At 39.3% G+C, this 26,034-nt stretch overlaps 1 protein-coding gene across 1 annotated transcript in view; it reads left to right on the top strand.

Moving 5' to 3' along the window:
* MED13L (mediator complex subunit 13L) overlaps window positions 1-26,034 on the top strand; it is a gene marked incomplete at both ends in the record, with an annotated part of 253,459 nt that overhangs the window by 218,132 nt on the left and 9,293 nt on the right. The window contains 11 exons of the mRNA XM_084254298.1: window positions 4,310-4,530; window positions 5,117-5,322; window positions 9,876-10,813; window positions 14,606-14,785; window positions 15,385-15,608; window positions 17,337-17,529; window positions 18,228-18,654; window positions 19,198-19,417; window positions 20,797-20,985; window positions 23,005-23,228; window positions 23,417-23,559. Coding sequence (XP_084110424.1) covers window positions 4,310-4,530; window positions 5,117-5,322; window positions 9,876-10,813; window positions 14,606-14,785; window positions 15,385-15,608; window positions 17,337-17,529; window positions 18,228-18,654; window positions 19,198-19,417; window positions 20,797-20,985; window positions 23,005-23,228; window positions 23,417-23,559 — 3,165 coding nt within the window. The remainder of the gene's footprint in view (window positions 1-4,309; window positions 4,531-5,116; window positions 5,323-9,875; window positions 10,814-14,605; window positions 14,786-15,384; window positions 15,609-17,336; window positions 17,530-18,227; window positions 18,655-19,197; window positions 19,418-20,796; window positions 20,986-23,004; window positions 23,229-23,416; window positions 23,560-26,034) is intronic.

Here is a 26,034-nt window from a genome sequence, read left to right as displayed (position 1 = left end):
AAGAAAGGTTAGTCCTATTTTTATGCTTCACACACACACAGTGAAAATATAGAGAAAAGGAATTGAGAAGACCTCTCCCATGTTATAGTGATTGTGAGTGAGGAAGGGTATTTGGGATTGTGAGTGAGGAAGGGTACGGCATTTTGTACTTAGCATACTTTCTACTCTTGCATTGGAAATTTTTGGAGATGATAAAAGCATGATTATATCACTGCCATCATTTAAAAAATGTTTTAAAAAGAAATGACAGGTTATTAAAGTTAATGACTTTGAAATAAAGCATGGAAATTTTAGCATCAAGAAAACATAGATTAAAAAAATATATAGGGCCTCCTCTGGTGGCGCAGGTGGTTGAGAGCCGCACTGTGAAGCTGTCCGCAGCCTCTACAGCGCCGGTTCGATCCCAGCCAGCCAGCGAGGGTCCCATGTGGCACAGCAGACCTCTCCTGTCGCGCCCTCTGCTTCCCTCAACAGTGTATTTTGTCAGTCTGCATGTTCTGTTCCCCGCTCTGTCTCTGGTGAATCCTCTCACCCTCCCGTGCATCTGGCCTGTACCCCAGTTCTTGCATAAATACACAAACAAACAAACAAACAAATAAATTGTAAAAAAAAATATGGACATACGGGAGTCAAGAGGACCTGTTCAGTGTCTACAGGGGTGTGTGTGTGTATATATATTTGTTGACATGTTGTGGACATATATGCAGTATTTTCTCCCAAAGCATGGCAATGAAAATAGTTTTGCAAGAAGTTCTCATCTTTGTGATAGCTTTTCATTATACATTGACATAGAAAAACATATTATAAAACTTAATGTCTGGAACAGTACCATTCAGTAGATATACAAGGTGAACCACAAATGAGAGCCATGTAAAGTAACTTCAAATTTTCTAGTAGTTATATTAAAAAGTTAAAAAGAGCAATGTGCAATTAGTTTAATTGTATATTTTATTTTGCCTACTTTCTCCAATATTGTCATTTTTACATGTAATCAGCTTAAAAATATTGAAAGTCTTACATTCTTGCTTTTGGAATCTGGTGTTTATTTTGAGTGCTTAATAGTCACATGTGGCAAGTGGACACTGTTGGAGACTAAGTTCATAGCTATTTATTTGTGCATTTAACAGTGAGGAAAGCAAATGCAGGAACAACTAGGTTCGTTGAGCATCGCAAATCAGTGGAAGAGAGTATTGTGTTGTAAGTTTTGTGATTAACTATTTGTTTATATATTTTGTCTTTGCAAGCATGTGAGTTTGAAATATGAATCTTTGAGGAGGTGAAATGAAAGAGTTGAACTTGAGTTGCTTCATATAAATGATTATAAATAATTATAAATAATTCTACAAAAGCAACTCACTATTTTCATGGGACCCTGTAGGTACTCTGGTTTAGGGACAGTATTATGAGGGCTGTGATCATGCTTGTATTGGGGGACTTCAGTCCTGCACATGAATACTTGAAATACAGAATAAGAGACAGTTGGTGTCCTTAATAAGTTCCATCTGAAGTGGATTTTGAAGGACAAGCAAGGTAAAAGTAAGGAGCCCTGTGGGCAAGACACCAGTCCATTCTGTTCAGACCCCCACTTCAGCCATTTTCTCAGAAGAAAACTGAATAAACAAATTGTGGTTTTCTGTTGTGGACACAAAATGTTTCTCTGGATCTCTGTCATCTTTCTGCCTTACCCATTTTGATTTATCTTCTCCTCAGATTGTCTTAAACCTTCTTTAGTGTCATCTTTCCCACAAATTCTCTGTAACTTAATGGCATTTCCATCTTTCCCCAATTAAAGCAGAAATGAAAGGGAGGACTAATTTATCACTTACTGAATGTCTAGATGTACACAGCAAAGGATTCTCTTCTATGCACACATTATTTCATTAACATGCTCCACAAATGTGGGATGGATATTATTCCCATTTTACAGATGTAGAAATTGAATCTAGCAAGAATAAGAGTCTTCCTTAAGAATATATGTTAATCAGAATGGTGAATACCACTTTTTAAAATGAATCTCTGTCAGGTAGAATCTCATATTACATGTTTTTTTGTGTGTACTTTTTACCTTTGCTAAAAATTATCAAGGTGGTTGAAGTTTTGAAAACTGAGATACATAAATAACTGTATTAGAAAAGCGAGCTATTTATCTGTATAAGTAGCATCAAAGAAGCCCAGTGATTCTAAGTTAAAAAATGCCTTTATTATATTTCTTAGAGGAAATTCGAAAACTAATTTAATAAAATAAATCTTAGCAGAATTTTGTACCATAGCCAGAATCCTTGCAAGTGAAAGAAAGGCTTTGTTTATGTTCCTTATCATTTTAGCTTAAAGAGAATTTTCTAAAAATCTACACTGGTGATTAAGATTTATAATGTAATATGAGTTATAATGTAATGTGAGTTTGAAGAATTTATTAAGTAGTCACAGTTTAAAAGATAGGCACAAATTAATCATATTAAAATTGACTAGTAGCTAGTCAGTCTTTGGATTAAGAAAAGAAATGGAGACTAACAGTTAAAGGTGATAGATGTATTCAAGTTACCTTGTTTAGGTTACAGTGTTCAGCTTTGTTTTTTTTTTAAAAAAACATACTGATCTGGCTGCTGCTATGGACCTGTTTTTCTGCCCTAGCATGTGTCAGTTATATAGTATGTCCAGTGGTTCTGTAGTTACTCCCAGCTTGGCTTGGCTTGGCTTGTATCCTAGTTCTGTGCATTGTTAGGTTCATTAAAGGTGAAATGCTCTCATAGCAAGATAGGACCTTGAAGGTCACCTGATTGTTAGTTTTTTTTATTTCTTTTCTTAGCAGCAGCAGGTGCCACTTTTTCAAATGCAATCCCATATCAAATTCTACTGTAGAAAATAAATAGAAATGGAGCTTCTCTAATGGAAGCGAAAGTTGGAATCTGAAACCTTACCTATTGGCCTTTTCCTCCCCACCCCCCCTTCTTGGATAAGCACCTGAGGCCCCTACACCTATTCAGGATTGTATGGTAATAAATTAACATGGAAAACCATTTAACTTGATGGTAAAGATCGTCTGATCCAGAGGTTGTCACCTTTTTTTCTGCCTTCTTATGGTGGAAGCTTTTCCCCTTCCCCATAACCAAAGGAAAGAAAGCGAGCCTGATGAAAACTCCACAGCTAATCACATCTTCCCTTTGAGAGGAAGGAACTGAGGCCTGAGGGAGAAAGTGACCTGACATAGCAGCGCTGCTCTAGGAGCCCTGGATAGCAGGACCCAGCCCCGCCGGCCTTCTTAGCAGCTCTGCCTTAGGCTATGGCCCAGGCAGGATGTGTACAGTTATTCTTCATTAACTTCTGATTCAAAGCTGGATCTGAGTCTATTCAGTGGTTTCTGTTTGCCTCTTTAGATGTTGAAAATGCTAGAGAGGATATTGTAATTGAAAATTGGTACATCCAATACAATTCCAAATTATGATTTTAAATTGCTGGCTCCATACTTTATTAAAAAAACTTGCTGTACTGAACACCCCCTAGTGGCACAACTACAACTTTTATTTCATTACATTTACTTCTACTTTGAATCAGTACCTTAAGGAGCCATCATTAATGATGATGGTTAAACTCAGGCATATTACAATGATATTAGAAGGGTTAAGAATCACTCTTTTAGGTACTTATTAAAAGATATGTCGATACCTCCCTTAGCCCCCAGTTTATTTTCAGTAAATTGTCCCTCAGTTCTACGTAGGCTTATTAAGCTGAACTAGGAAGTTTCATTTCAGTGTCAGTTTGGGAAGAGTATGGAACCATTTCCCCAAAAAAGCAGCTGTGAGGATAGTGGGTTGTCAAGCTAGCTGAGTAATCTACTACATGTAAATCATCATTCTTGCTTCAAACAAATTTTATTTTCTGGTAAATTTTCCATGTAATATTTACTGTGTTACATTTGTTGTCTAATTTGGGAATCTTCAATGCTTACTGCTAAGCAGGCCTAGAGTTTTAATAAAGTGGTTACTCCATCTGAGTGCTTCCAGTTTCTACTTAGTTCATCTCCTTTGAATTTTCAGGGAATCATTTGTTGGGAAGAAAAATGTATGTCATGGAGATTTCATTCACTTAATTAATATGAATCATAAAGCATCAAGAAGATTGGCAAAATCCCAGAAAAGGATAATTTTCTGCTGATGGCCTCTTTATCAAAGACTTCTGTCATTAATAATCTATTGTGTAACAGATATGACTATTCAATTAACATTATTTTGGATGTCAGATAGGGCACCTGGCTATGAACTGGGATGTTATTTCTAGAAGTCCTGCCTATTAAAAGAGATTTTTTTTCCAGCAGTTGCAGACCTGCAAAGGATGTTCCCCACCCCTCCTTCTTTGGAACAGCATCCTGCCTTTTCTCCTGTGATGAATTATAAAGATGGCATCAGTTCAGAGACAGTGACAGCATTGGGCATGATGGAGAGCCCGATGGTCAGTATGGTTTCAGCACAGCTCACTGAATTCAAAATGGAAGTGGAAGATGGATTAGGAAGCCCCAAGCCAGAGGAAATAAAGGTAGTTGCCAGTGTGTTAATTTTATAAGGCAGTGTGGTTTTCCAGTGGATTTATAGACATCTTCTTTATGCCACATGTATACAAGTTTCTAAGAACCCTTTGAATTGGATGATGAGGTACATTACATGGTAAATTAATTAGTGTCTTGATTTGAGATTTTGGCATTAGCATTTTCCATTGTCAGATAAGCGAAATGCTGAATTATGGTCCATTTTGTTACTGTCAATATTATGGTGTAAGGCCTCCCCGGTGGCGCCGTGGTTGAGCGCTGGGTTGCGAAGCTGCCCGCAGCCTCTGCAGTGCCGGTTCGATCCCTGGCTGCTCCCTGGCCACTGGAGGAGGGTCCCACATGGCACGCAGACCTCTCCTGCTGCCTGCTGCTCCCCTCAGCAGTGTGCTTCGGTCCTTCTGCCTGCTCTGCTCCCTGCTCTGGCTCTGGTGAATTCTCTCACCCTCTCGCGCTTCTGACTGTTCCCAGTGCTTGCATAAAATAAATGAATAAATAAATCTTTTTTTAAAAAAAAATATTATGGTGTATGCTGTGTTTTTTACCAGCATTACTATTGACCCTATTTTGTTGTCACAGGACTTTTCATATGTGCACAAAACTCCAACTTTTCAACCTTTTGTGGGATCCTCCATGTTTGCTCCACTGAAGATGTTGCCGAGCCAATGCCTGCTACCTCTGAAGATACCTGATGCCTGTCTGTTTCGGCCTTCATGGGCAATTCCTCCAAAAATTGAACAACTGCCCATGCCACCTGCAGCCACTTTCATTAGAGATGGCTACAAGTATGTGCAAGGATTGTGTCAAGTTATTGCTGTATTTAATGTGATTTTTATTTTAACTACATTTTTATTTAAAATGATGACAATTGTTTATCATTTGAAACTTTCCTATATTTGCCATTCATGTTTTTAGGCATAATATTTTATGATGACAATGTATATTATTTTCTAAAGTAGATGTCCTACACGTGGAAAAATTAAGGGCTATTTATTTGTATAGAGAACCATGATGTTCATGTTCATTCAATAGCATATGAATGCCAACCACAGAATGAACCGCTAGACTGGAGTTGGTAATATTTTTTGGTTGGTGGTGGTAAACACTTTGTTGTACATAAATGAGTGGTTTCAAATTTGTTTACTTAAGGTCCCTTAATACAAGTATCAGTGGTAATATAGATCATTTTCTCTGCTACTGACCCCACATCATGTAAAAAAGCAGCGGCACACTGGTGGCTCAATATGAGGGAAGGAAAAGAAGGTGTTTATTTGCAGCTTATGTTTCATACTCTCCCAAAGTAATACTTATTTTTTTAAGAATCATTATATATGCATACAAAAGCTGGGGTGCAGGCCAGAAGCGGGAGGGGTGGTGGTGAGAAGATTCACCAGAGGCAGAGTGGGGAACAGAACAGTTAGATTGACTGAAACACACTACTGAGGGGAGCAGCGGGTGAGACGGAGAGGTCTGCTGCTCCCTGGTTGGGGATTGAACTCACGCCTCAGTGGCTGCAGATTGCTTCATAGTGCTGAGACTTAACCCCTTGTGCCACCAGAGAGGCCCTCCGAAGTAATACTTAAATCAATACTGCAGAGTCAGTTTTCCTTGTGATTAATAAATTCTTAACAAAATAACTTAAATGATATAAAATGAAAGGCCATAAGCTCAATTAGGACCAGGTGAACAATATGTGGATCTGAGTGGTGGTAGGAACAACCAGGGTCTATGTTGAGCTGTTGCTCCATTTAAAGGGACATTTGCAGGCCTCCCCAGTGGTGCAATGAGTTGAGCGCAAGGCTGTGCAACGAGTTGAGCTGTCTGCAGCCTCTGTAGCGCGGGTTAATTCCCGGCCAGCCAGGGAGCACAGCTCACATGGCTCAGTAGACCTCTCCTGTCTCGCCTCCTGCTCCCCTCAGCAGTGTACTTCGGTCCATCTGCCTGTTCTGCTCCCCACTCTGTCTCTGGTGAATCCTCTCACCCTCCCGCGCCTCTGGCCTGTACCCCAGCTATTATATGAATAAAAAATAAATCTTAAAAAAAATGAATAAAGGGACATTTGCTCTTCAATTGCAGGAAATTGTTCAGGCAGGAGTGTGGGAGACTGGAGATGTAGATTTTGATGTAAATTTCCTTTTTAAAAATTTTCATTTTGGGAGCCAATGAGAAATTTGTGATCCAGAGTCTGTCTTCATCTTGATGAAATCTCTACTGTGATGAACAGGCTTATGCTTGCATAAGTAAAGTCAGTATCAGAATGAAAATTTTTGAAGAAGAAGTAGCATGAGAGAATCCTAGACTTGGGGAGGTAGGGCCACCATGCCACAGGACTCAAATTCCCGCCTCTTTGTTTTTTCTATATGACCTTAACTGACCATTTTACCTGAGTTGTCTTCCCGTCTTTAAAATAGGATAATTCTGTCATGCTTCCCACACCAGAATTTTGGGAGGCTCTACAACTAAAGGTTGTAGAAGTAGCAACTCATGCGCAGTATGGGAGAGTGTGCTAAAAGCACCCTGTTGTGAGCACCTGACCTGTGTGCTGACTGCTGCGTGCTCCAGGTGTACCTGGGTTTTGTTAGGGATACTGCAGTAAAACTGGAGCGCTCCAGCACAGGAGGCTAGAACGTGCTGGCTACAGACACATGATGCAGCAGCTTTAGAAACCCACTTAACATTTCAGTCTCTGACATACGCAGGCTCTCAAAAAGGTGGCATGCATCTCTTTGCTATATTGTTTAAATAATAAATAATTTAAATAATTTAGATTTAGATCTATTAAATAAGTGATTTGCCATCCCAAAGAGTCTAACCTGGCACAATGAACAGAACTTTCAATGATGAAGGAAGGTCATATTGCATCTTCCAATAAGGCACATGATATCCTGGTCATGTACTTGTGAACCGCTTAAATTTGTCTACTTAAGCTCAAGACCGAATTTTTAGTTTTATTTACATGAATTAACTGTAGCATACAGACTAATGGCAGCACAGTCTTAGATTATGTGAAATCCTTCTGCTGTGGTTTCCATTACACTTCAGTGAGCCTCCCTACTCAGCAGACCAGTCTTCACTTGCTTAACACTTACCATCCTTGCTATGAGCTAGCTTTTCTTTCTCTTTTCCACTGTTGAATTTTTAGCATGTAGCACGTGGTTGATACTCAGTTCATTCTTTTTAATTAATTTAATATTGGCTTACAATGGCGTTTGTAATTTAGAGGTATAGGCTCTCCCACTTCAGGTGCTACCACACCAGACCCACCATCAGAACACCCACAGTCCTCCCCCACAGTCCGCTGTGCCCCTCCCCACTTAGTTCTTTTGTTGATTGGGAAAAATCGGGTTACTCTACAGGATAAACCTTTCTTACTACCTAGGGATCAATCTGATTACTTAGATTTTTAGTTAGTAGTCATAGTTCCTTTTCTGATATGAATAGTATAATAATTTTATGGTTTCATTGGATGGAAAAAGTTGAAAGAAGTCTAATTAGGGTAAAGATCACTATTATACACTTACTATTTTGGTCTCTGAGATAGCAGTGATTACTAATCAAGCTTTTTAAAAATCTGTGCTCAGGGTCTCCCCGGTGGCGCAGCGGTTGAGCGCTGGGTTGCAAAGCTGCTCGCAGCCTCTGTAGCGCCAGTTCGATCCCTGGCTGCTCCTCAGCAGTGTACTTTGGTCCTTCTGCCTGCTCTGCTCCCCGCTCTGGCTCTGGTGAATTCTCTCGCCTTCCCGCGTTTCTGACTGTACCCAGTGCTTGTATAAATAAATATATCTTAAAAAAAAAAAAATCTGTGCTCAAAGGTTCCACTCTACCTCAGATTTAAAAGTTCTTTATAATGTCTGAGGATTTTCAGGCTGGTAGTTTAGATATAGCTAGTTAAAAATCACAAGAAAATTATTTGAAGAGCCATTACTTTATGACATTCTTCTTTCAAGTTAGAAGTGAATAAACATGGTTTATCAGCAGAATATTGGTTTAAAGCACAGTATCAATAGATATCAAGAATATTATGAATTCGGGCCTCCCCTGGTGGTGCAGGCGGTTGAGCGCAGCGCTGTGAAGCTGTCCGCAGCCTATGCAGTGCCAGTTTGATCCCGGCTGGCCGGCGAGGGTCCCACATGGCATGGCAGACCTTTGCTGTCTCGCCTGCTGCTCCCCTCAGCAGTGTATTTCAGTCAGTCTGCCTATTCTGTTCCCCGCTCTGTCTCTGGTGAATCCTCTCACCCTCCCGTGGATCTGGCCTGTACCCCAGTTCTTGTATAAATAAATAAACCTTTTTAAAAAAAGAATATTATGAATTCAACTAATTCTGTATTCTTTTGTTACCTTCCAAGTAAAAAGAATTGTCCCATACTTTGTTTCACATGTCCATCTAAGAATTTATATCAAGAAACTGTTTACAATAATAAAACAGCAGAGCATTGCAGGTACTTCTGTTTTCAATGTGGTTACTCCCAAATGAAGTCACTGCTTATAAGAAAATGGACAACACGGTGTGATTAGTCTCTGGGAACTAAAAATAATTGTGCTACAGGTAATGCATGGCATATTGAGAGATGAAAAATGAGCTAGAATTGCCTACCACCCTACAGAAATCTCTTAGAACATTGGAAGCTGTGATGTAACATGTACATGTACTTGTAGCCACCTAATGAACACTAAGGCCACTTAGCAGCTATTAATTAAACAACAATACCGACCGTTTTGGATTTCTTAAAATAGCATTCCTTTGTGGTCACTCATTGCTATAAAAATACAAACATACATAGGGCTGCATTTTGAAAAGTAGAAAAGTATTGAACATTCATGTGTTTTTTATTCTATCAATACTTTAAAATCATACATTAATGGTAGCTTCAGAGAAGTACACTGGGAGACTTTCAATTTCAAAAAATGACAAAAATGTAATTGCAAATTAGATGGAAGTTTCATCCTTTGGTCTTCTAGCTAATTTAGCATCTGAACTCATGTGTTAAAGTTCCATTTAGTACTTCTAGTTTTTCAGATTCTGTTCACCAGCATCATGCTTTCTTATAAAAATAGTAAACATTCCCTCAAATGATTAAGGATGAGAATTGCTAAAATGTGGAATAAATAGAAGGAAAGTACTGAATTAAATTATTCTTCATACTTTGCTTCTTGCTTTTCCACAGACCTCACTTACGTAATCCTTTGAATCCTTTTTTTTTTTTTTTAAGGAGAAAATTGAACATACCAAGTGATAGCACACACAAATGATAAGAAATGCTCAGCAAGTGATTGCAATGCCTGCGTGTTCAGCATCTGTGACATGCTCCAGCCCTCACTTGTTTCTGTTTGTCTGTTGCAGCAACGTGCCTAGTGTCGGGAGCCTCGCAGATCCAGACTATCTGAACACGCCTCAGATGAACACACCAGTGACATTAAACAGCGCTGCCCCAGCCAGCAACAGTGGAGCAGGAGTCTTGCCATCTCCAGCAACCCCTCGCTTCTCTGTCCCCACACCACGAACCCCCAGGACCCCAAGAACTCCCAGAGGTGGGGGCACTGCCAGTGGTCAAGGGTCTGTTAAATATGACAGCACCGATCAGGGGTCACCAGCCTCTACACCCTCTACTACACGGCCCCTAAACTCCGTGGAGCCTGCCACCATGCAGCCAATACCCGAAGCCCACAGCCTCTATGTCACTCTGATTCTTTCAGATTCTGTGATGAATATTTTTAAAGACAGAAACTTTGACAGCTGTTGCATCTGTGCCTGCAACATGAACATCAAAGGGGCGGATGTTGGCCTTTACATCCCCGATTCTTCCAATGAGGACCAGTACCGCTGTACCTGTGGGTTTAGTGCGATTATGAATCGTAAACTTGGCTACAATTCGGGACTCTTCCTGGAAGATGAGTTGGATATTTTTGGGAAGAATTCTGATATTGGTCAAGCTGCGGAGAGGCGCTTAATGATGTGTCAGACCAACTTCCTCCCTCAGATGGAAGGAGCCAGAAAATCCCAGGAGCCACCTATAAGCCTTCTCCTCCTCCTCCAGAATCAACACACACAACCTTTTGCTTCACTGAGTTTCCTGGACTACATTTCTGCTAATAATCGCCAAACTCTCCCCTGTGTAAGCTGGAGCTACGACCGGGTGCAAGCAGATAATAATGATTACTGGACGGAATGCTTTAATGCCTTGGAGCAGGGCCGGCAGTATGTGGATAACCCCACGGGTGGAAAAGTGGACGAAGCTCTGGTGAGGAGTGCCACTGTGCACTCTTGGCCTCATAGCAATGGTAGGTTTCCCAGAGTACATATAGCTTTGAAAATTATCTTAGTGTGATGATAACTTGCAAGCTCACCATACTTTCTAGATGACAGAAATTTTAATTTCATTTCTTTGAACAAAAAAAATAAGATGGGAGTAAAGTATGACCTATATTAGGTATCCTATATCTGTGGTCTGGGGGAAAGTCTTATTTTGAAACACCTTTGGGAAAGAGTAATTATTTCATGGAAGTTTTCACTTATATTAATTTTTAAGTAGGCAACTCATAATGGAAACCAGTGACTGCTGAGTGGCAGAGTTGCTGAGAATATGTAAACTGATCATTTGTACACCCTTGCATGTTTAAATCTACTAGTTTACAGAATATTTTCTCCTTCTGGTTTCCCATTAGTTTTGGATCTGTAGCTATGACAAATTTTACTTTAGTGACATGGTTCCTGGGGCACACCACTAGCTCTTCCGTTATAAAGAATACTGTGGCTTACGAACATTTTTGGAATTAAGCTCTAAGAGTGCCAAGCAACTTGCTGTTCCCTTCCCTTACTCATTTAGTAGCTGTCTCCTGTGGTGCAGCCTGGGAAATAAAATGGTAACTGAGAGAGACAAAAGTACCTACCTATTCTCAGGGTCGTTTTAATCTAGTCTGTAAAATGGAAATTAATCAAACTATTACACAAGTAAGTATATTAGTGCACATCATCATTACACATAATGTGATAATATTACACATAATGTAAAAGGGTAGGACGACTACCCTGGGATGGAGGTCAGGAAAGACTTCTTGAAGAAGTAACAACATTTAAGATCTCAGTGGTGAGATTAACTGGATAAAAAGGGTAGGGAGCATGGACAAGGAGCTGTGTCCCAGGTAGAAGGAAGGCAAGTCTGAAGGTCTAGAGTTACATAGAGCTTAGACTCTTCAAGAAACTGAAGGAAGCATAGACACCAGTAGGGTCTAGATTTACCAGGAGCCTTTTGAGATATGCTGCGGATTGGGTCTTCATCCAGAGAGCAGAAACACATCATTCAAGAGTTGTATGAAGAGACATTGCCATCAGATTTATATTATTAAAAAGAAAAAAAGAAAAGAAAATGTGCTTTGGCTGTAACATGGGGTGTTGGCTAGTAAAAGGCAGGGATAGATTTGGGGAGACTGGAAGATTACTGCAGCTGACCAAACAAGAAGCAATACCTTGGCTTAACCTCCTAACAAAGAAGGTGGGAAAGTAGAAACATTCAAGAGTTGTTTTAGGGAGTGTTACTGCAGAGCTTGGTAATGGGATGAATTTGGGAGCTTGGAGTAGTTAAGGATAGAACTCAGGTTTGTGACTTGTACGCTGGGCGCATAGTGGTGTCCTTCAAAGATAGGTATACCAAAGGAAGATCACATCTGGAGAGGAAGTCTATAAATTGAGTTTGCCAAGTTACAGAAATCCCTTTTGAGAGACCCACGTAAATACATCAAGTAGTCACCGGGGTTACACGAGCCTGGAGCTCGGGTAATGAAAGGGACTAGGTCTCTAGGCGGTAACTCAGGCAGCGGCACAGATACCCATTGAGGAGGAGGGAAGTGTAGAGTGAGAAGAGGGCCTGGGAGAAAGCTCTGCTGGTCCTGTGTTTCGTGTTTCAAGAAAGGGGAAGTGATAACAAGCATTAAAATGCAGCTGGTAAGGATTAAATGTGTCTTTTGAGAATTGCTTCCACGGGGTAGTGAGAACCCAGGGCAGACTGGAGGGGTAACATGAATGAAACACGGACCCCATTTCTGACATCTCTCCACATAGGGGGAAAGGTTTCGTAAGCTTCTTAAGTCCAGTTCAAAATCTAGAGCAGTGAAACAGATATTAATAGAGTAGAGAACGTGGATGTTTTCTGAGCAGGCCGAGCAGGCCGCCTTTTGGGGGTGGAGACTCTTAAGAATTCAAGAGTTGTATTCATCTTTATAACTGCTTGGATTTAAGCAGGACCTCAAACTTATTTATTTATTTACTTACCTATTTATTTATTTATTTACTTGCCTATTTATTTATTTATTTTTGTGGGACCCTCGCCGGCAGCCTCGCAGCCCAGCGCTCAACGGCTGCACCACCAGGGGAGGCCCCCTTAAACTTATTTAACAAGCCTTTAATTAAACTTACTTAACAAGCCTTTAATTAATGTCTGTTGGATGACTTTATCAATTAAAGTAGTTTTTTCCCACTAAAGAAATGTGGATGATTATCTTGGTGGTTCCTTTTATTAGTTAGTGGCCTTCAGACTGAGCAGCAGTCTTTATAGGGCGATAGGTAGTGTCCCTTTGTGGTGCAAGAGGAGCACAGTGCATTGCAGGGGCCATGTGAGTTTCGAATTGAGATGCTTAAAAGTACCAGAAAGATAATGTAAATGAAGGCTGTGGGGAGCCATATTTGCAAAAAGCAAGGCCCTATATTGTATCCATTCACTTTCTATTTTGTATCCACAGTGATAGCATTCACCAAAAAAAAAAAAAAAAAGGAAGAAAGAAAATAAAAATACTGCTTTAATTTTTTCTCAAATCTTTGGTTCTCTTAGTCTTTCATTTCCCTACTTTTAATAGAGCTGTGGGTGCAAGGAGTGCTTCACTTCTTTGCTATGAGAGAAAAATAACCCCACAGGCTTAAAGATCAGGGCGATTAGCACTGCCTCAGTCTCAGGCAGGTCTCAGGGCAGGGAAGGTGGAGAACTGTCTGAAGGGTTCAGGCACACCCCAGCTCCAGCAAGTGGTGGTTAGGCAGGAATATGGATTTCAGCCCAAAGTCGCCAGGTTTCTCGCCATTTTTCAAGAGAAGCTAGATTAGTATATGATATCTCTGGAGAAATTCATTCTGAAGTTTAAAGAAATGCTCTTGGGGGCCATCAGTTTGCAGTCTGTGCTAGATTTAGGGAGATGTCTTAAATGTCTTAATACCCCTGATGCACCCTTTGAGGTTTGTTTGGTAGATAAATCTTAGATTTCTATCCATGCCCCGTTCCTAATTCAACTTGAAAAGTAAGACTAAGGAAAGGTCTTCTGCTCCAGCTGTGTGGCTTCATAGCTGATGACCTCAAACTTTTAATTAGCTCTTTCTTCAGGTCTTTTTGAGAATTTGATGAGAATTATGAACAGTTGAGAATTATGAGAATTATGGACAGTTTGCATTGTTTTAGAGGTTTTCAAATTCTGGGTTAGGAACCCATCCTGCTGGCAGGCGGATCACCTGTTCCAAAACTGTGCTCACCCCCCTTCTTTTGTGTGTGAATGGCTTTCAATCCCGTCACTGCTTCTGCCGTGTTTCCATGTGCCTCTGGCTGCATTGTCTTTCTCCTTCTGCATTTTGTATTTTGTGAAAATGTTACATTGAAGTGTTTCTAAAAGCTTCTACTTATGTTCTTATTTACCCCTACTCATCATATAATAAAACATTGATATTTGTAAATAAAAGTAATATAATAATAAGGAAACTTTTGCAGCTCTCTTGTGAAAAGAGAAACCTTGAAAACAGGTTTATATGATTTTAAAAAGTCAGACCCATCTGTCTTTCCAGTTCAGTTCTTTCAGGCAGAGCAATCTGTTTCCTCCTTTATTATTTCCAGTGATAAATTATAAATTGTTTTCTCCAAATGTAGAAGATCTTTCCTCTTGATTCCTAAGTCAAATAGCTTAAATCTACCAAGAATAGAATCTGTAGCCAATGATGTCTTTGTCATGGACTATAACTGAGGTCCAGAACAACACAGGCAAGGGGAGCGTGCCCGTCCACCTTTATGATTTCTGTTCCTTTTCATTTCATTTCTCTTCCAGTGCTAGACATCAGCATGCTCTCCTCCCAGGATGTGGTCCGCATGCTGTTGTCCCTGCAGCCCTTTCTCCAAGACGCCATCCAAAAGAAGCGCACGGGCAGGACCTGGGAGAATATCCAGCATGTGCAGGGGCCACTCACCTGGCAGCAGTTCCACAAAATGGCAGGACGGGGAACCTACGGTAGACTCTTTTCCCCTTTACATTCCTTCTAACTTTTTTGTCATGAAAATGGACAGAAGTCCTTGCTTCACTAACAAAGTGGAATCTTTTCCTTCATACCGCTAAGTTTTTATAATCTCTTCTCTTTCTATAGTCACTTTTGGAGTAAGTTTTCTGAACACCCTTGGCATAGTCAAGGTCAATGAGGAAAATAATTCCTGTGTAGAGTATTTACTAAATTCTCTTCATCTTCCTGATCCTCATTGCATTTTTTTCTGGAAGGACTTCTGAACAAGTTCTTTCAACTTGTTTATACTTAGGATCATAGTGCTTATCTTAGAAAAATAGTTTGCTTGGAAAACTGACTTTGGCTTACTGTGTGATCTGCCCTCTGATCTAACTGAACCTTTATGAGAACATCCTGACTCATTTAAACAAGGTTCTTCATCAGGGGCTGTTTAAAGAGAGGACTTGAAGAATACCTTCGAGAAAGAGTTATGTCCGCCAACAATAAAATTTCTGATGAAGGACTTAAAACTAATGTACCAGGAACTTCTAAATTTTCCAGATGGTGGGAAGCATACTTGCAAGCCTTTTCCTAAACCACAATGTTGTTTCAGGTTCGGAAGAGTCTCCTGAGCCATTGCCCATCCCCACGCTCCTGGTGGGCTATGACAAGGACTTGCTCACCATCTCGCCGTTCTCCTTGCCGTTTTGGGAGAGGCTGTTGTTGGACCCATATGGGGGCCACCGTGATGTTGCCTATATTGTGGTGTGTCCAGAAAATGAGGCCTTGCTCGAAGGAGCCAAAACTTTCTTCAGGGACTTGAGTGCTGTTTATGAGGTAAGAAAGATACAGAAGACTGACTGTTTCTAGTTATGGCTAAATCCTAAATATCCTTAAAGTAGATCTCAGGGAAGATTTGCAAATAGACAATGAAGAAAAGAACTAAATGGGCAAATCTTTCTGGAAGTTCAATTCCTTTCCCATTTTGGTCTTGCATTGGAAGACTTTCCTCTACCAGTCATACCACACACCTTCAGACCCCATCAGCTGTTTTCTGCCCATTTATGTGTTTTAGTTTAAAAATGTTGTTTTCCAGGGGAAAGTGACATTTCAGAAGATGAACTTTGTGAAAAGAAAACAGTATAGAAGATTTTTTAGCTTAAAAAATTCTGAGTCGGAAGTGTAATGAATCATATCTTCTTATTCTTATTTAACATGATATTCACCTTGATACTAAAATTGATACAGATTAATAATGTAATAACTATAATAATGTAAAAACCAGGTAGATCACTTTATAAATTTAGCATATAAACCCCTGTTACTTTTGAAATACTAGTCGTGTCTGTCTTTGAAGAGTGTCGCATATCTTTCCCCAAAGTACATATACAATAAATACTTGGCAGTTTTGTATTGCTAAGATCTTTGTATTTGGCAAGACTAAATGAAATTAATATCTGTAAAGCACTTAAAACTGTAATGGGCATATTGTGAGTGTTACAAAAGTATTACTTAAATAAAATGCCAAGTTGAATTTCAAAAACATTCTATAACAGAATATAAGTAAACTTAGGTGTTGTTATAAAGTAAGGAGATGCTAGTGTATGAGGTAACAGCATCAGTTAAATCACTGAAGGAAACTTTTGGATACAGTAATTTCTACATAGTGCCTGGTCCAAGGATGTTTAATATTAATTCATAATTACCCTAACATAGAAGACTTATCTAAGCGATTTTAAAGCCCAGCCATTCTCTCAAATAAAGCCTTCAACTAAATTACAGAACATAAAGGGATCGCCAGATCTCCTCAGATCTTAATGACTGTTCTAGGATTGCTCACTTGGCAGTAATGTATGCCTGCTACAGAAGAGTGTACACTGGAGAATTCTGTCAGGGCTCAGTAAGCCTGCAGTACATTAGCAGTAGTAAGGCTTAATAACATGGCCTGTCCTGCTGGTGAGCAGGTGAAGTAGCTTACTTTTTGCAGTTTTATTAATTCTCTGTCTTTAAGCACCAATGTTTTGTCTTTATGCCTCACAACAGGAATTCATTGTGCCAAAACAGTTTACTCTTAAAAAATGATCAGCATGCCCTCTGCTCCAGTGACCTCTGCTGTTGGTGATCTCCAAATGTCTGTTACAGTGGAACAGATGGCCCATAAAATTTTAATGTTATCTTATGGGAAAACATTATGGGCAGGGATTACTTAAGAGGTTTTAGTGGATCTATGTCTCAGTCAGCCTTAGTAGGCAGAGGTCCGGTTAATTCCTTAGTTGATTACCAGTAATCAGGTGGTGCTCCGCTGTCTCTTGTGCAGGAAGAATTGGCTGAGGTGAAGAAACTTCTTTTCTTCAGGGCACCTATTCTAGATCTTGGAGAGAGTGACAACTGACATGTACATGATAGTTAAAAGACCAATAACATTGTCAGCTTGGTTGTGCCTGGTGATGCTCAGAGAAACAGGGAGATTCTTCTATGTGTGTGGTGAAGCGTCTTCCCCCTAGTGCTCTGTGTTGAATAAAGGGGTGTTCCTGTGGTTGGCAATGACCTTTCTTGTGTGATCAGATGTGTAGGCTTGGGCAGCACAAGCCCATCTGCAAAGTGCTACGTGATGGGATCATGCGTGTGGGGAAGACCGTGGCGCAGAAGCTGACTGATGAGCTTGTGAGTGAGTGGTTCAGCCAGCCGTGGGGCAGCGAGGAGAATGACAATCATTCTAGACTGAAACTTTATGCGCAAGTTTGCCGACATCACCTAGGTGAGTGGGAATTGATTTGACAAAGTAGAATTTGAGAGGTAAAATAGCAAGTTACTTTTCATTCATGTCCCCCTCCTCCCAGCTGTTAGGGGTGCAACATTATGCTGCTTTTGTCTCAGTTGATGTGAGTTTTCCATTACTGTATTTATTTTTAAGGTTTAATTTTTACATTCTAGATAGTTACATACTAATTTTTATGTGCCCATAGATGCTTTAAAAATAATTTAATGTTGCCTAAGGAATTTATAATCTGATTTACTCCACATTTTGAAAACTTAGCAGCATGACTTGGTATTAACTGCTTAATTTTAACCCAGATCCCCTAAAAGAATCTTTGAAGCTTGTAAAGCCCAGTGCACATAGAAGCACAATGAACCACGGTGGCTATAGAATCATGGCCTTGCAGTTTTCAATGAGGGCATATGGAGTCATTCTACAAGGAAAATGTTACAAATGATTAATTTTTCTTCCTTTTCAAGTAAAGGTCCTTTCAGTATATTAAGTTATTCCTGTTTCATTCTCAGGTTCGCAGAATATATAAACATGTGTCCAAGTGTGGAGATAGCATTTTGGGTGTCAGGATCAGCATATTGCAGCCTGAAAATATAATTGTTTAAAAAGTGACCCTTCTAAATTTCTGGTTCAGTCAGACACTGCAGACTATCACTAATGTCTCTTCTCTGCATGTACTCTTTCAGCACCTTATTTAGCCACTCTGCAGCTCGATAGCAGCCTATTGATACCACCTAAATACCAGGCCCCACCAGCAGCAGCACAGGGACAAGCTACACCTGGGAATGCTGGGCCTTTAGCTTCAAATTCAGGATCAGCAGCTCCCTCAGTTGGCAGTGCATTTAATCCCACCTCTAATGGTAGTTCTACGAACCCTGCTGCAAGTAGTTCCACATCTGGCTCCTCTGTGCCACCGGTCTCGTCGTCTGCCTCTGCACCCGTTATAAACCAGATAAACACTACCTCTTCTTCAGGATTCAGTGGTAGTGTTGGAGGGCAGAACCCCAGCACTGGGGCCAGTTCTGCAGATAGGACACAAGGCAACATAGGCTGTGTTGGAGACACTGAGCCTGGGCAGAGCTCCTCTCAGCCCTCACAGGATGGACAAGAAAGGTATGTGACTCACTGAATGAGGCACACGGCTTCAGCTTGAACTCCTCACCTACTCTCCTTCTGTACCCCTGAACCTTACAAGTCTCTCAATAGAGTTAAGGGCTCTCTTTCTCTTCCCAGAAGAAAGTAACAACTGTTAATACGTAGCTTTGGTGTTAGGAAATTTGGGCTTTTATAACCTAGCTCATAAGCTTAACTTATTATTAAACTTACTACCTTATTAGTAAGCTGTTATTATATGGATAATGTATACCTATAATAGTAATGGTAAGTTATTACTACTAACATAATAATAATATAAAACATCTTTGTAGACTCTAACTACAGGGGAAAAGAGGAATTTGAAAGATATCCCATTATTGCCATTTTCATTTATCTTGTCTTGGTGCTTGCAGCTTGGTTGCCTTCATTTTGGTAATATTGTCTATATTAATGTTCATTTAATCTATAATTGTTGCCCATGGAATCAGTGGGCTATAGAATTGATTTATTTTGTGTAATCTGTATTTTTTCTGTCCATCTCATAAGTGACTCTCCCTACAGTGTTACAGAAAGGGAGAGAATAGGAATCCCCACGGAGCCAGATTCTGCAGACAGCCAAGCCTATCCTCCAGCTGTTGTTATTTATATGGTGGACCCATTCACTTACACTGCAGAGGAAGACTCCACTTCTGGAAACTTTTGGCTCTTGAGTTTGATGCGCTGCTACACAGAGATGCTGGATAATTTACCTGAGCATATGAGAAATTCTTTCATTCTCCAGGTAACTGAAAGTTTTTTACTTTTGGTGTTTTTATCAAAGTCAGTACAGGTTTGTGATTTTAAAAAAATTGTAAGTACCCCAAAACATAAAAGCAAAACTATTCATAATACTGCATTTTAGGCTCAGCTGTCATACCCATTTTGGTATATTTCTGGCTTTTTTGACTGTATGCTTGCTTGTTTACATAGTTGATACCATGACTTTGATATAATTTTTAGTCTTTTTGTACTTAATATTATTCATCACTAGTCTTCCTTGTTATTTAACATTGTCACAGGTAACATTTTAAATGACTGCATATTTTCCACAATTAACTGTTAGCTATTTCATTTGTTTCTACTTTTTCACTATTTTGAAGTCATAGTAAACATTTAAATTTGTAATATTTTTTCACATTTCAGTCATTTCTTAAAGTGATTCTTAGATAGAGATATGTATCTGTCTATGTATCTGTAGATAGATATATAGATTACCAAGTAGATTATACATGTCACATTTCTTTCTGTTGTGAATGAGCATGTACATTTCATCTCACCCTTGCTAACTCTGCAATTTAGTAATTTTTTTTTAAGATTGATTTATTTATGCATACAAGAACTGGGGTACAGGCCAGAGGTGTGGGGGGGGGGGGTGAGAGGATTCACCAGAGACAGAGTGGGGAGCAGAACAAGCAGACTGAGTGAAATACACTGCGGAGGGGAGCAGCGGGCGAGGCCGGAGAGGTCTGCTGCGCCATATGGGTTGCTCGCTGGCCGGCCAGGGATTGAACTGTGCTGCAGTGGCTGCAGATAGCTTCATAGGTTGTGTCTTAACTCTTTGCGCCACCAGGGAGGCCCCAGTTTAGTAATTTTTAAAAAAAATCTTATAATTTAATAGGTAAAAATTGATGTCTTGGGTTTTTGAGTTCTATTTTACTGTCACTTAAACTAAAACAATCTTATAGACTCAAAAGATTGGCATTAAAGTTACTTGAATAAGTTGTTGAAGCTATCATTTTATTAAAGTTTGTGTCTCAAATGATTAGACAGTAACTGCAGAGATGCAAGTTTAAATTTGGGGACCAGAGGAACAATAAATTGAGAATTTTCTCTTAAAATGAGAATGTAGTAATTTCTAAGTGATAATGAAACTTGACCAACAAAATGGCACCTATTCTTAACTTGCTGGTGTACATTTGGAGCATAGTATTTTATGTATCTAGTATTTATGGAAGGAGTTAAGACTGAATTTTATTATTGTGTTCATGGTGTGATGTATTGTAAAACTAAAGTTCCCTGGTTTCCTCCCCAATTCAAGTAAAGAATTCATGCCATTTCGTTTTCTTTCTTGTTAGCATGTTTGATCTCAGTTTCTAGTTTGGTTTGCATTTGTGTCTGTAGATTGTGCCTTGCCAGTACATGCTGCAGACAATGAAGGATGAACAAGTTTTCTACATTCAATACTTGAAGTCCATGGCATTTTCAGTGTACTGCCAGTGCAGGCGCCCTCTGCCTACCCAGATTCACATTAAATCCCTCACAGGATTTGGGCCTGCTGCCAGCATTGAGATGACCCTCAAGAACCCGGAGGTAGGTAGTAGCTGGGCAAAAATTTGCAAAATGAATACTTTTACAAAGATGTAAGCCAGGAGAGTTTGTGCATATCAGAAATACAAAATGAATACTTTTACAAAGATGTAAGCCAGGAGAGTTTGTGCATATCAGAAATACAAGCCAAGAGAATTGGTTGCTTGTTGATCCTTCTTTAATCATTAAAGTAGAGGAGATATTTCTGAGCTTTTAAGTTTTTTGAAAAAAGGGGCAAGCAAACTCTTGCTGCTTATTGATGTACCACCTAAGGCAGTAGATGCCCTTATCACTGTCACCATACAGATGTTCAGCTTTTCTAAATTAACTCTGTTCTTTCTTTTTTGAAGCTTACCTACATCTTAAACTTCATACCTCAGTCTCCTGTAGCTCTCTTTTCTCCTGGTAGAGAGTTGTGTGTTTACTCTGTGGAACCCCCTCTCATTTTCTGATACTCCTATAGGGAGTTGCTTTCTCCTTGCCTCAGTGCATCTGTATATAAATGAATGCTTCTATCCCTCTTAAATCTGTTTCCCACAGATATGTACCTTGCAGGAGTTGTAAGCCACCAAATCCAAAAGTATTTTAAACAAAGTTTTACACTTCCTTTATTTTACTAATCACCTTATCCTGAAGATAGATACATAGCACAAGGTTTAGAATTTTTAAAGCCTGCAAAAATTAGTTCCCATGACTTTATTGTATGAAAAATTATATACTAATAAAAGCCAGCAAATGCCTCTTCACCTTAAGATAACTTCTAAAAATAATCAAAACCTGATCTTGGTTAGTAATATAAATTTTTCTGTAAAAGTCTATGAAATGCTTATGTCTTTTTGAAGTAAAAACTTAGAGGTCAAAATGATACAATAATACATTATTGTGGCTTTGTTTATCTTTGGCAGTTTTAGTTTAGTTTATTCTGTTGTGTTTGGATTTTTCATTCTTGTGATTGTTCATCTGTTTTCTTTATTAGCTTTTTCTAGAATTAAAAAAATGAATTGTTTCTATTTCTTATTTTGTCCCAGAAATTGTTATTTCCTTTGTTAATATATATAATCTTTTAGTTCTTCACCTCTTGTGTCCATTCTGCAGTTCAAATGCAATCATTCCTTATGCTTTTTTTTTTAAATCACAATTAAAAATGACAGCTAGTAGTATTCTACATTTTCATAGAGAGTAAAGACCAATGACTTATTTAAGATCCTAAGGCATTATGTAAGATCTTTGAAGATTATAGCATACTGGCAGAACACCATGAGTAAGTGAAGATTAGATTAAAATAAATGCCAGAAATACACTTTTCTCCCACTTGCATTGAAACAAGAAGAAGGAAATACATCATTTGACTTTACTAAAAACAAAAGCACCAGATGTTTTGAAGAATTACTGAGGTTTATAAATTTCTTCTTGCATTGAGGGAATGGTTAAGTACTAAATACTGTCTCTTCCTCAGTCTGCAGCTAGAATATTGCACTTTCGTTTGTAAAAAGAATATTTACTATGTGTCAGGTGCTGTATTAGGTGCTAAGGCAAACAAAACAGCCAAGCTTCTGCTTCCAGGAATTCTAGTTGTCTATGGTGGCAGTCTCATTCAAGCACATTTTCACATTTAAAAAGAATTTATTTAATACTTAGCATGCATTGTCAAATACTTTTTTGCAAAGGGTTTGTATCAACAGCGTTGTATAAAAATAGTTAATAGTTGCTTCAAATTCTCACCAATACTTGGTTTTTTCTGTCTTTTCTTTCAGACATTCTGGTGGGTGTATGTGGTATCTTGTTGTCGTTTTAGTAAGGAAGTATTGGCTTGATTAGGTTCCCTAGCTTAAATCATTTAAGAAATCTTTTTGTTACCTGTTAGCATTCCTGTTTATATATATGATACTGAACTGGATGGGGGTGGGTAAGGGCAACCTACTGTCATTACTTTGTTGGTTTTACTCAGTGCTGTTCTGGGTTTTGTTGTAAACATTGGGTTGAGTGGCTTTGTGTTGCTAAATTAACTGATTTTGATTTCAGAGGCCCAGCCCAATCCAGCTTTACTCCCCTCCTTTCATATTGGCGCCAATCAAAGATAAGCAGACAGAACTGGGAGAGACCTTTGGTGAAGCAAGTCAGAAATACAATGTACTCTTTGTGGGCTACTGTCTATCTCATGACCAGCGCTGGCTTTTGGCTTCCTGTACTGACCTCCATGGGGAATTATTAGAGACTTGTATTGTAAATATTGCTTTACCAAACAGGTGAGGAGCCTTGGTGTTTATGGTCTATGTAAACTGATGTCATGACTGTCCTCATATACAAGTCTAATTTTCCTGTCTAACTGCAGTGGCTGCGGGTGGGTGGATTCTTAGGCATTTTCTTGGTTTTGTCTTACAAAGTGATCGCTTTGATTCATTTGGGAATTCTTTCCTCCAATTTCTTTGTCTAGATCACGGAGGAGTAAAGTATCTGCACGCAAAATTGGACTACAGAAGTTATGGGAATGGTGCATAGGTATTGTCCAAATGACATCTCTGCCCTGGAGAGTTGTGATTGGACGCCTTGGGCGTCTTGGCCACGGGGAGCTTAAGGGTGAGCCATTCCCGGAGTGGTGTGTACAGGGGGTGGGGGAGGTGCTATGCTAATGGAAAGACTACAGTGTTGGTAGCAAGAAAAAGATGTTTTCTGGTTCTTTCACATATAGCATAAACCAGTGGTTTTTAAACTTTTCATTAACAACAAAACTATTTCCCCAAGTTCTTAATCAGACCCTATTATAAAAAGCAGAAAAATAATGTTTTATTAATAAAAAAGTGGTACTCAGTAAATTAGGATTTCTAATTATTTGAATGAGATCATCCTTCAGATTCATTCTTTCCTTCGTTTGTTTCTTTTTATTTAGGGTGGCTGATGGTGATGAGTTTTTTATTTCTTTGTTCTGTTTTAGTGGCACAATAGCAAGATAATCCTGCAAATTCCACATTGATCCTGTCTAGTACTCAGTTTGGAAACTGACAACATATTTTTTAAAGGTTAAATTGCCTAATATCTGCCTTGTCATAAATTATATATGTACATGCATATAAATATTATATCATAAATATAATAGTCACAGAACCCTGTAACTGTAACAGTAACACAGCTGACCACCTACAACTGCCTTCTTTGACATGGAGTCCTACTCATTTACTGTTCTGCTGTAATTCCTGGATAGTTATACAGGAGCACTGGGGACATGCCAAGACCTTTTTTTAAAAAAAAATATTTATTTATTTATTTATGCATATAAGAACTGGGGTGTAGGCCAGAAGTGCTGGGGGTGAGAGGATTTATTAGAGACAGAGTGGGGAGCAGAACACGTGGATCTACTGAAATACACTGCTGAGGGGAGCAGCAGGCAAAATAGGAGAGGTCTGCTGCGCCATGTGGGTCAGCTCCATGCAACATTGGGTGGTAATAGCTTGATAGGGCTGAAACTCTAACCCCTACACCACCAGGGAGGTCCCTAGATCTTTTTTTAAGCCTTATTAGTTAATGACATTTATAAAAAGTTCAGTATATGCATATACATGGGAGTTTTTCCCCTAAGTTCTGTGTAAACTCAAGGCGAATGTCACAGATTAGCTTGTTGGTTTTTGTGCATTCCAAGTATATTCATGCAAAGTCAGCAAACTCTCTTTGGAACAGCCAGATAGTAAATATTTTCAACTTTGCAGGCCAGATGGTCACTGTTACAACTATTCACCTCTGCCATTGTAATGTCAAGGTAGCCTTAGACAATACTTAGGAAAATGGATGTGACTGTTCCAGTAACATTTCAGTTACAAAAACAGGTGGCATGCAGGCTTTGGCTTGCTGACCAGTTGGCTGACCTCTGTAGTACAGTATATATATTATTCCTCTATATGAAATTCTTACCAGGTATTTTTGGAACCCCTGAAATACAATTCCTGATACAGATATAACTTATATTGTAGCAAGCACCTGATTGAGTTAGCATTTAGGGTTTAATGACTATTTATACAAATACTATATGGCATGTATTAAATAAGTGCTTTCTTCAGAATCTATTATACAGAGAAACTTTTAGTAATAAGGTATACTGTAGATGGGTAGAAAATATTACTCTTTTCATTTTTAAAGTGTATCACTTCAATGAATCTTGTATTAGTAGCCCAGAGTCTAATACATTAAGGGATTCATCATTTTATTCTGTCAGAGTGCCTTTTAGTGACACTTACTTCTTAGAGACTTTGAGCTGTTCTTAACCTTTGGGAAGAGGTGAATGTAATAGAAATAACAAAGGGGAATAAAAATGTAGCCTAATCACTTGGTGTTTTGGAAAATTAAGGCCAGTGCCTTCTCTTGTACAATTTCTGAAAGGGGCACACTCTTCTTACCTCTTAGAGGAGAGGAATGTATGACTAGAGGACACCATTAAAGATGGGAAGAAAATGGACTTTAGAGGAATAAAAATACCGAGAAGGGCCTGGTGTGCAGATCTGTTTACTAATGTATGGTCCCTCCCTTTGGGGATCTGAGGTTTGTACCACATTGTGTTTCTGTGGTTCAGTATCAACTGTGAGTCCATAGATCTTAGAGTCAACTTTGTGAATTTTTCTTCCTTATCACCAGATTGTTTGTGATAAAATCTCATATTACTCTTTCCTTTTTATCTGTTTTTAAACTCAGAGGTCACACCTCTTTTTCTATGGCTTTTAGAAATAATTCTAAAGGGTCTTCATGTTCCTGGCCACTTTTACTTTAGTCGCTTCAGTTTGAGGTTTGTGTGGAGTATGAAGCAATTTTTCCTTTCACCTGCTCTCCCAGGGGAGAACATGTTTGAAAGAAATGTGTGGAGTAGGTGGCATTTCATCAGGGGATGTCCTGTGACCGCAGGATGCTGTGCGGGAACATGGCATGCTGCCTCGGGTGTCAGGGAGGCCAGGAGGGGGCCAAGTGCCTTCCAGTTCCCAGAGTCACGTGACCTCAGCAGGTCTCTGAGTAGACGTAGTGCTTTTGTTTGGAGGCAGTAAACAGCCATTAGAAAGAAATTAGTGCCAACTT

Source organism: Talpa europaea (genome assembly GCF_964194135.1).
Source record: "Talpa europaea genome assembly, chromosome: 14".
NCBI lineage: Eukaryota > Metazoa > Chordata > Mammalia > Eulipotyphla > Talpidae > Talpa > Talpa europaea.
This window is presented reverse-complemented; position numbering and strand designations above follow the sequence as displayed.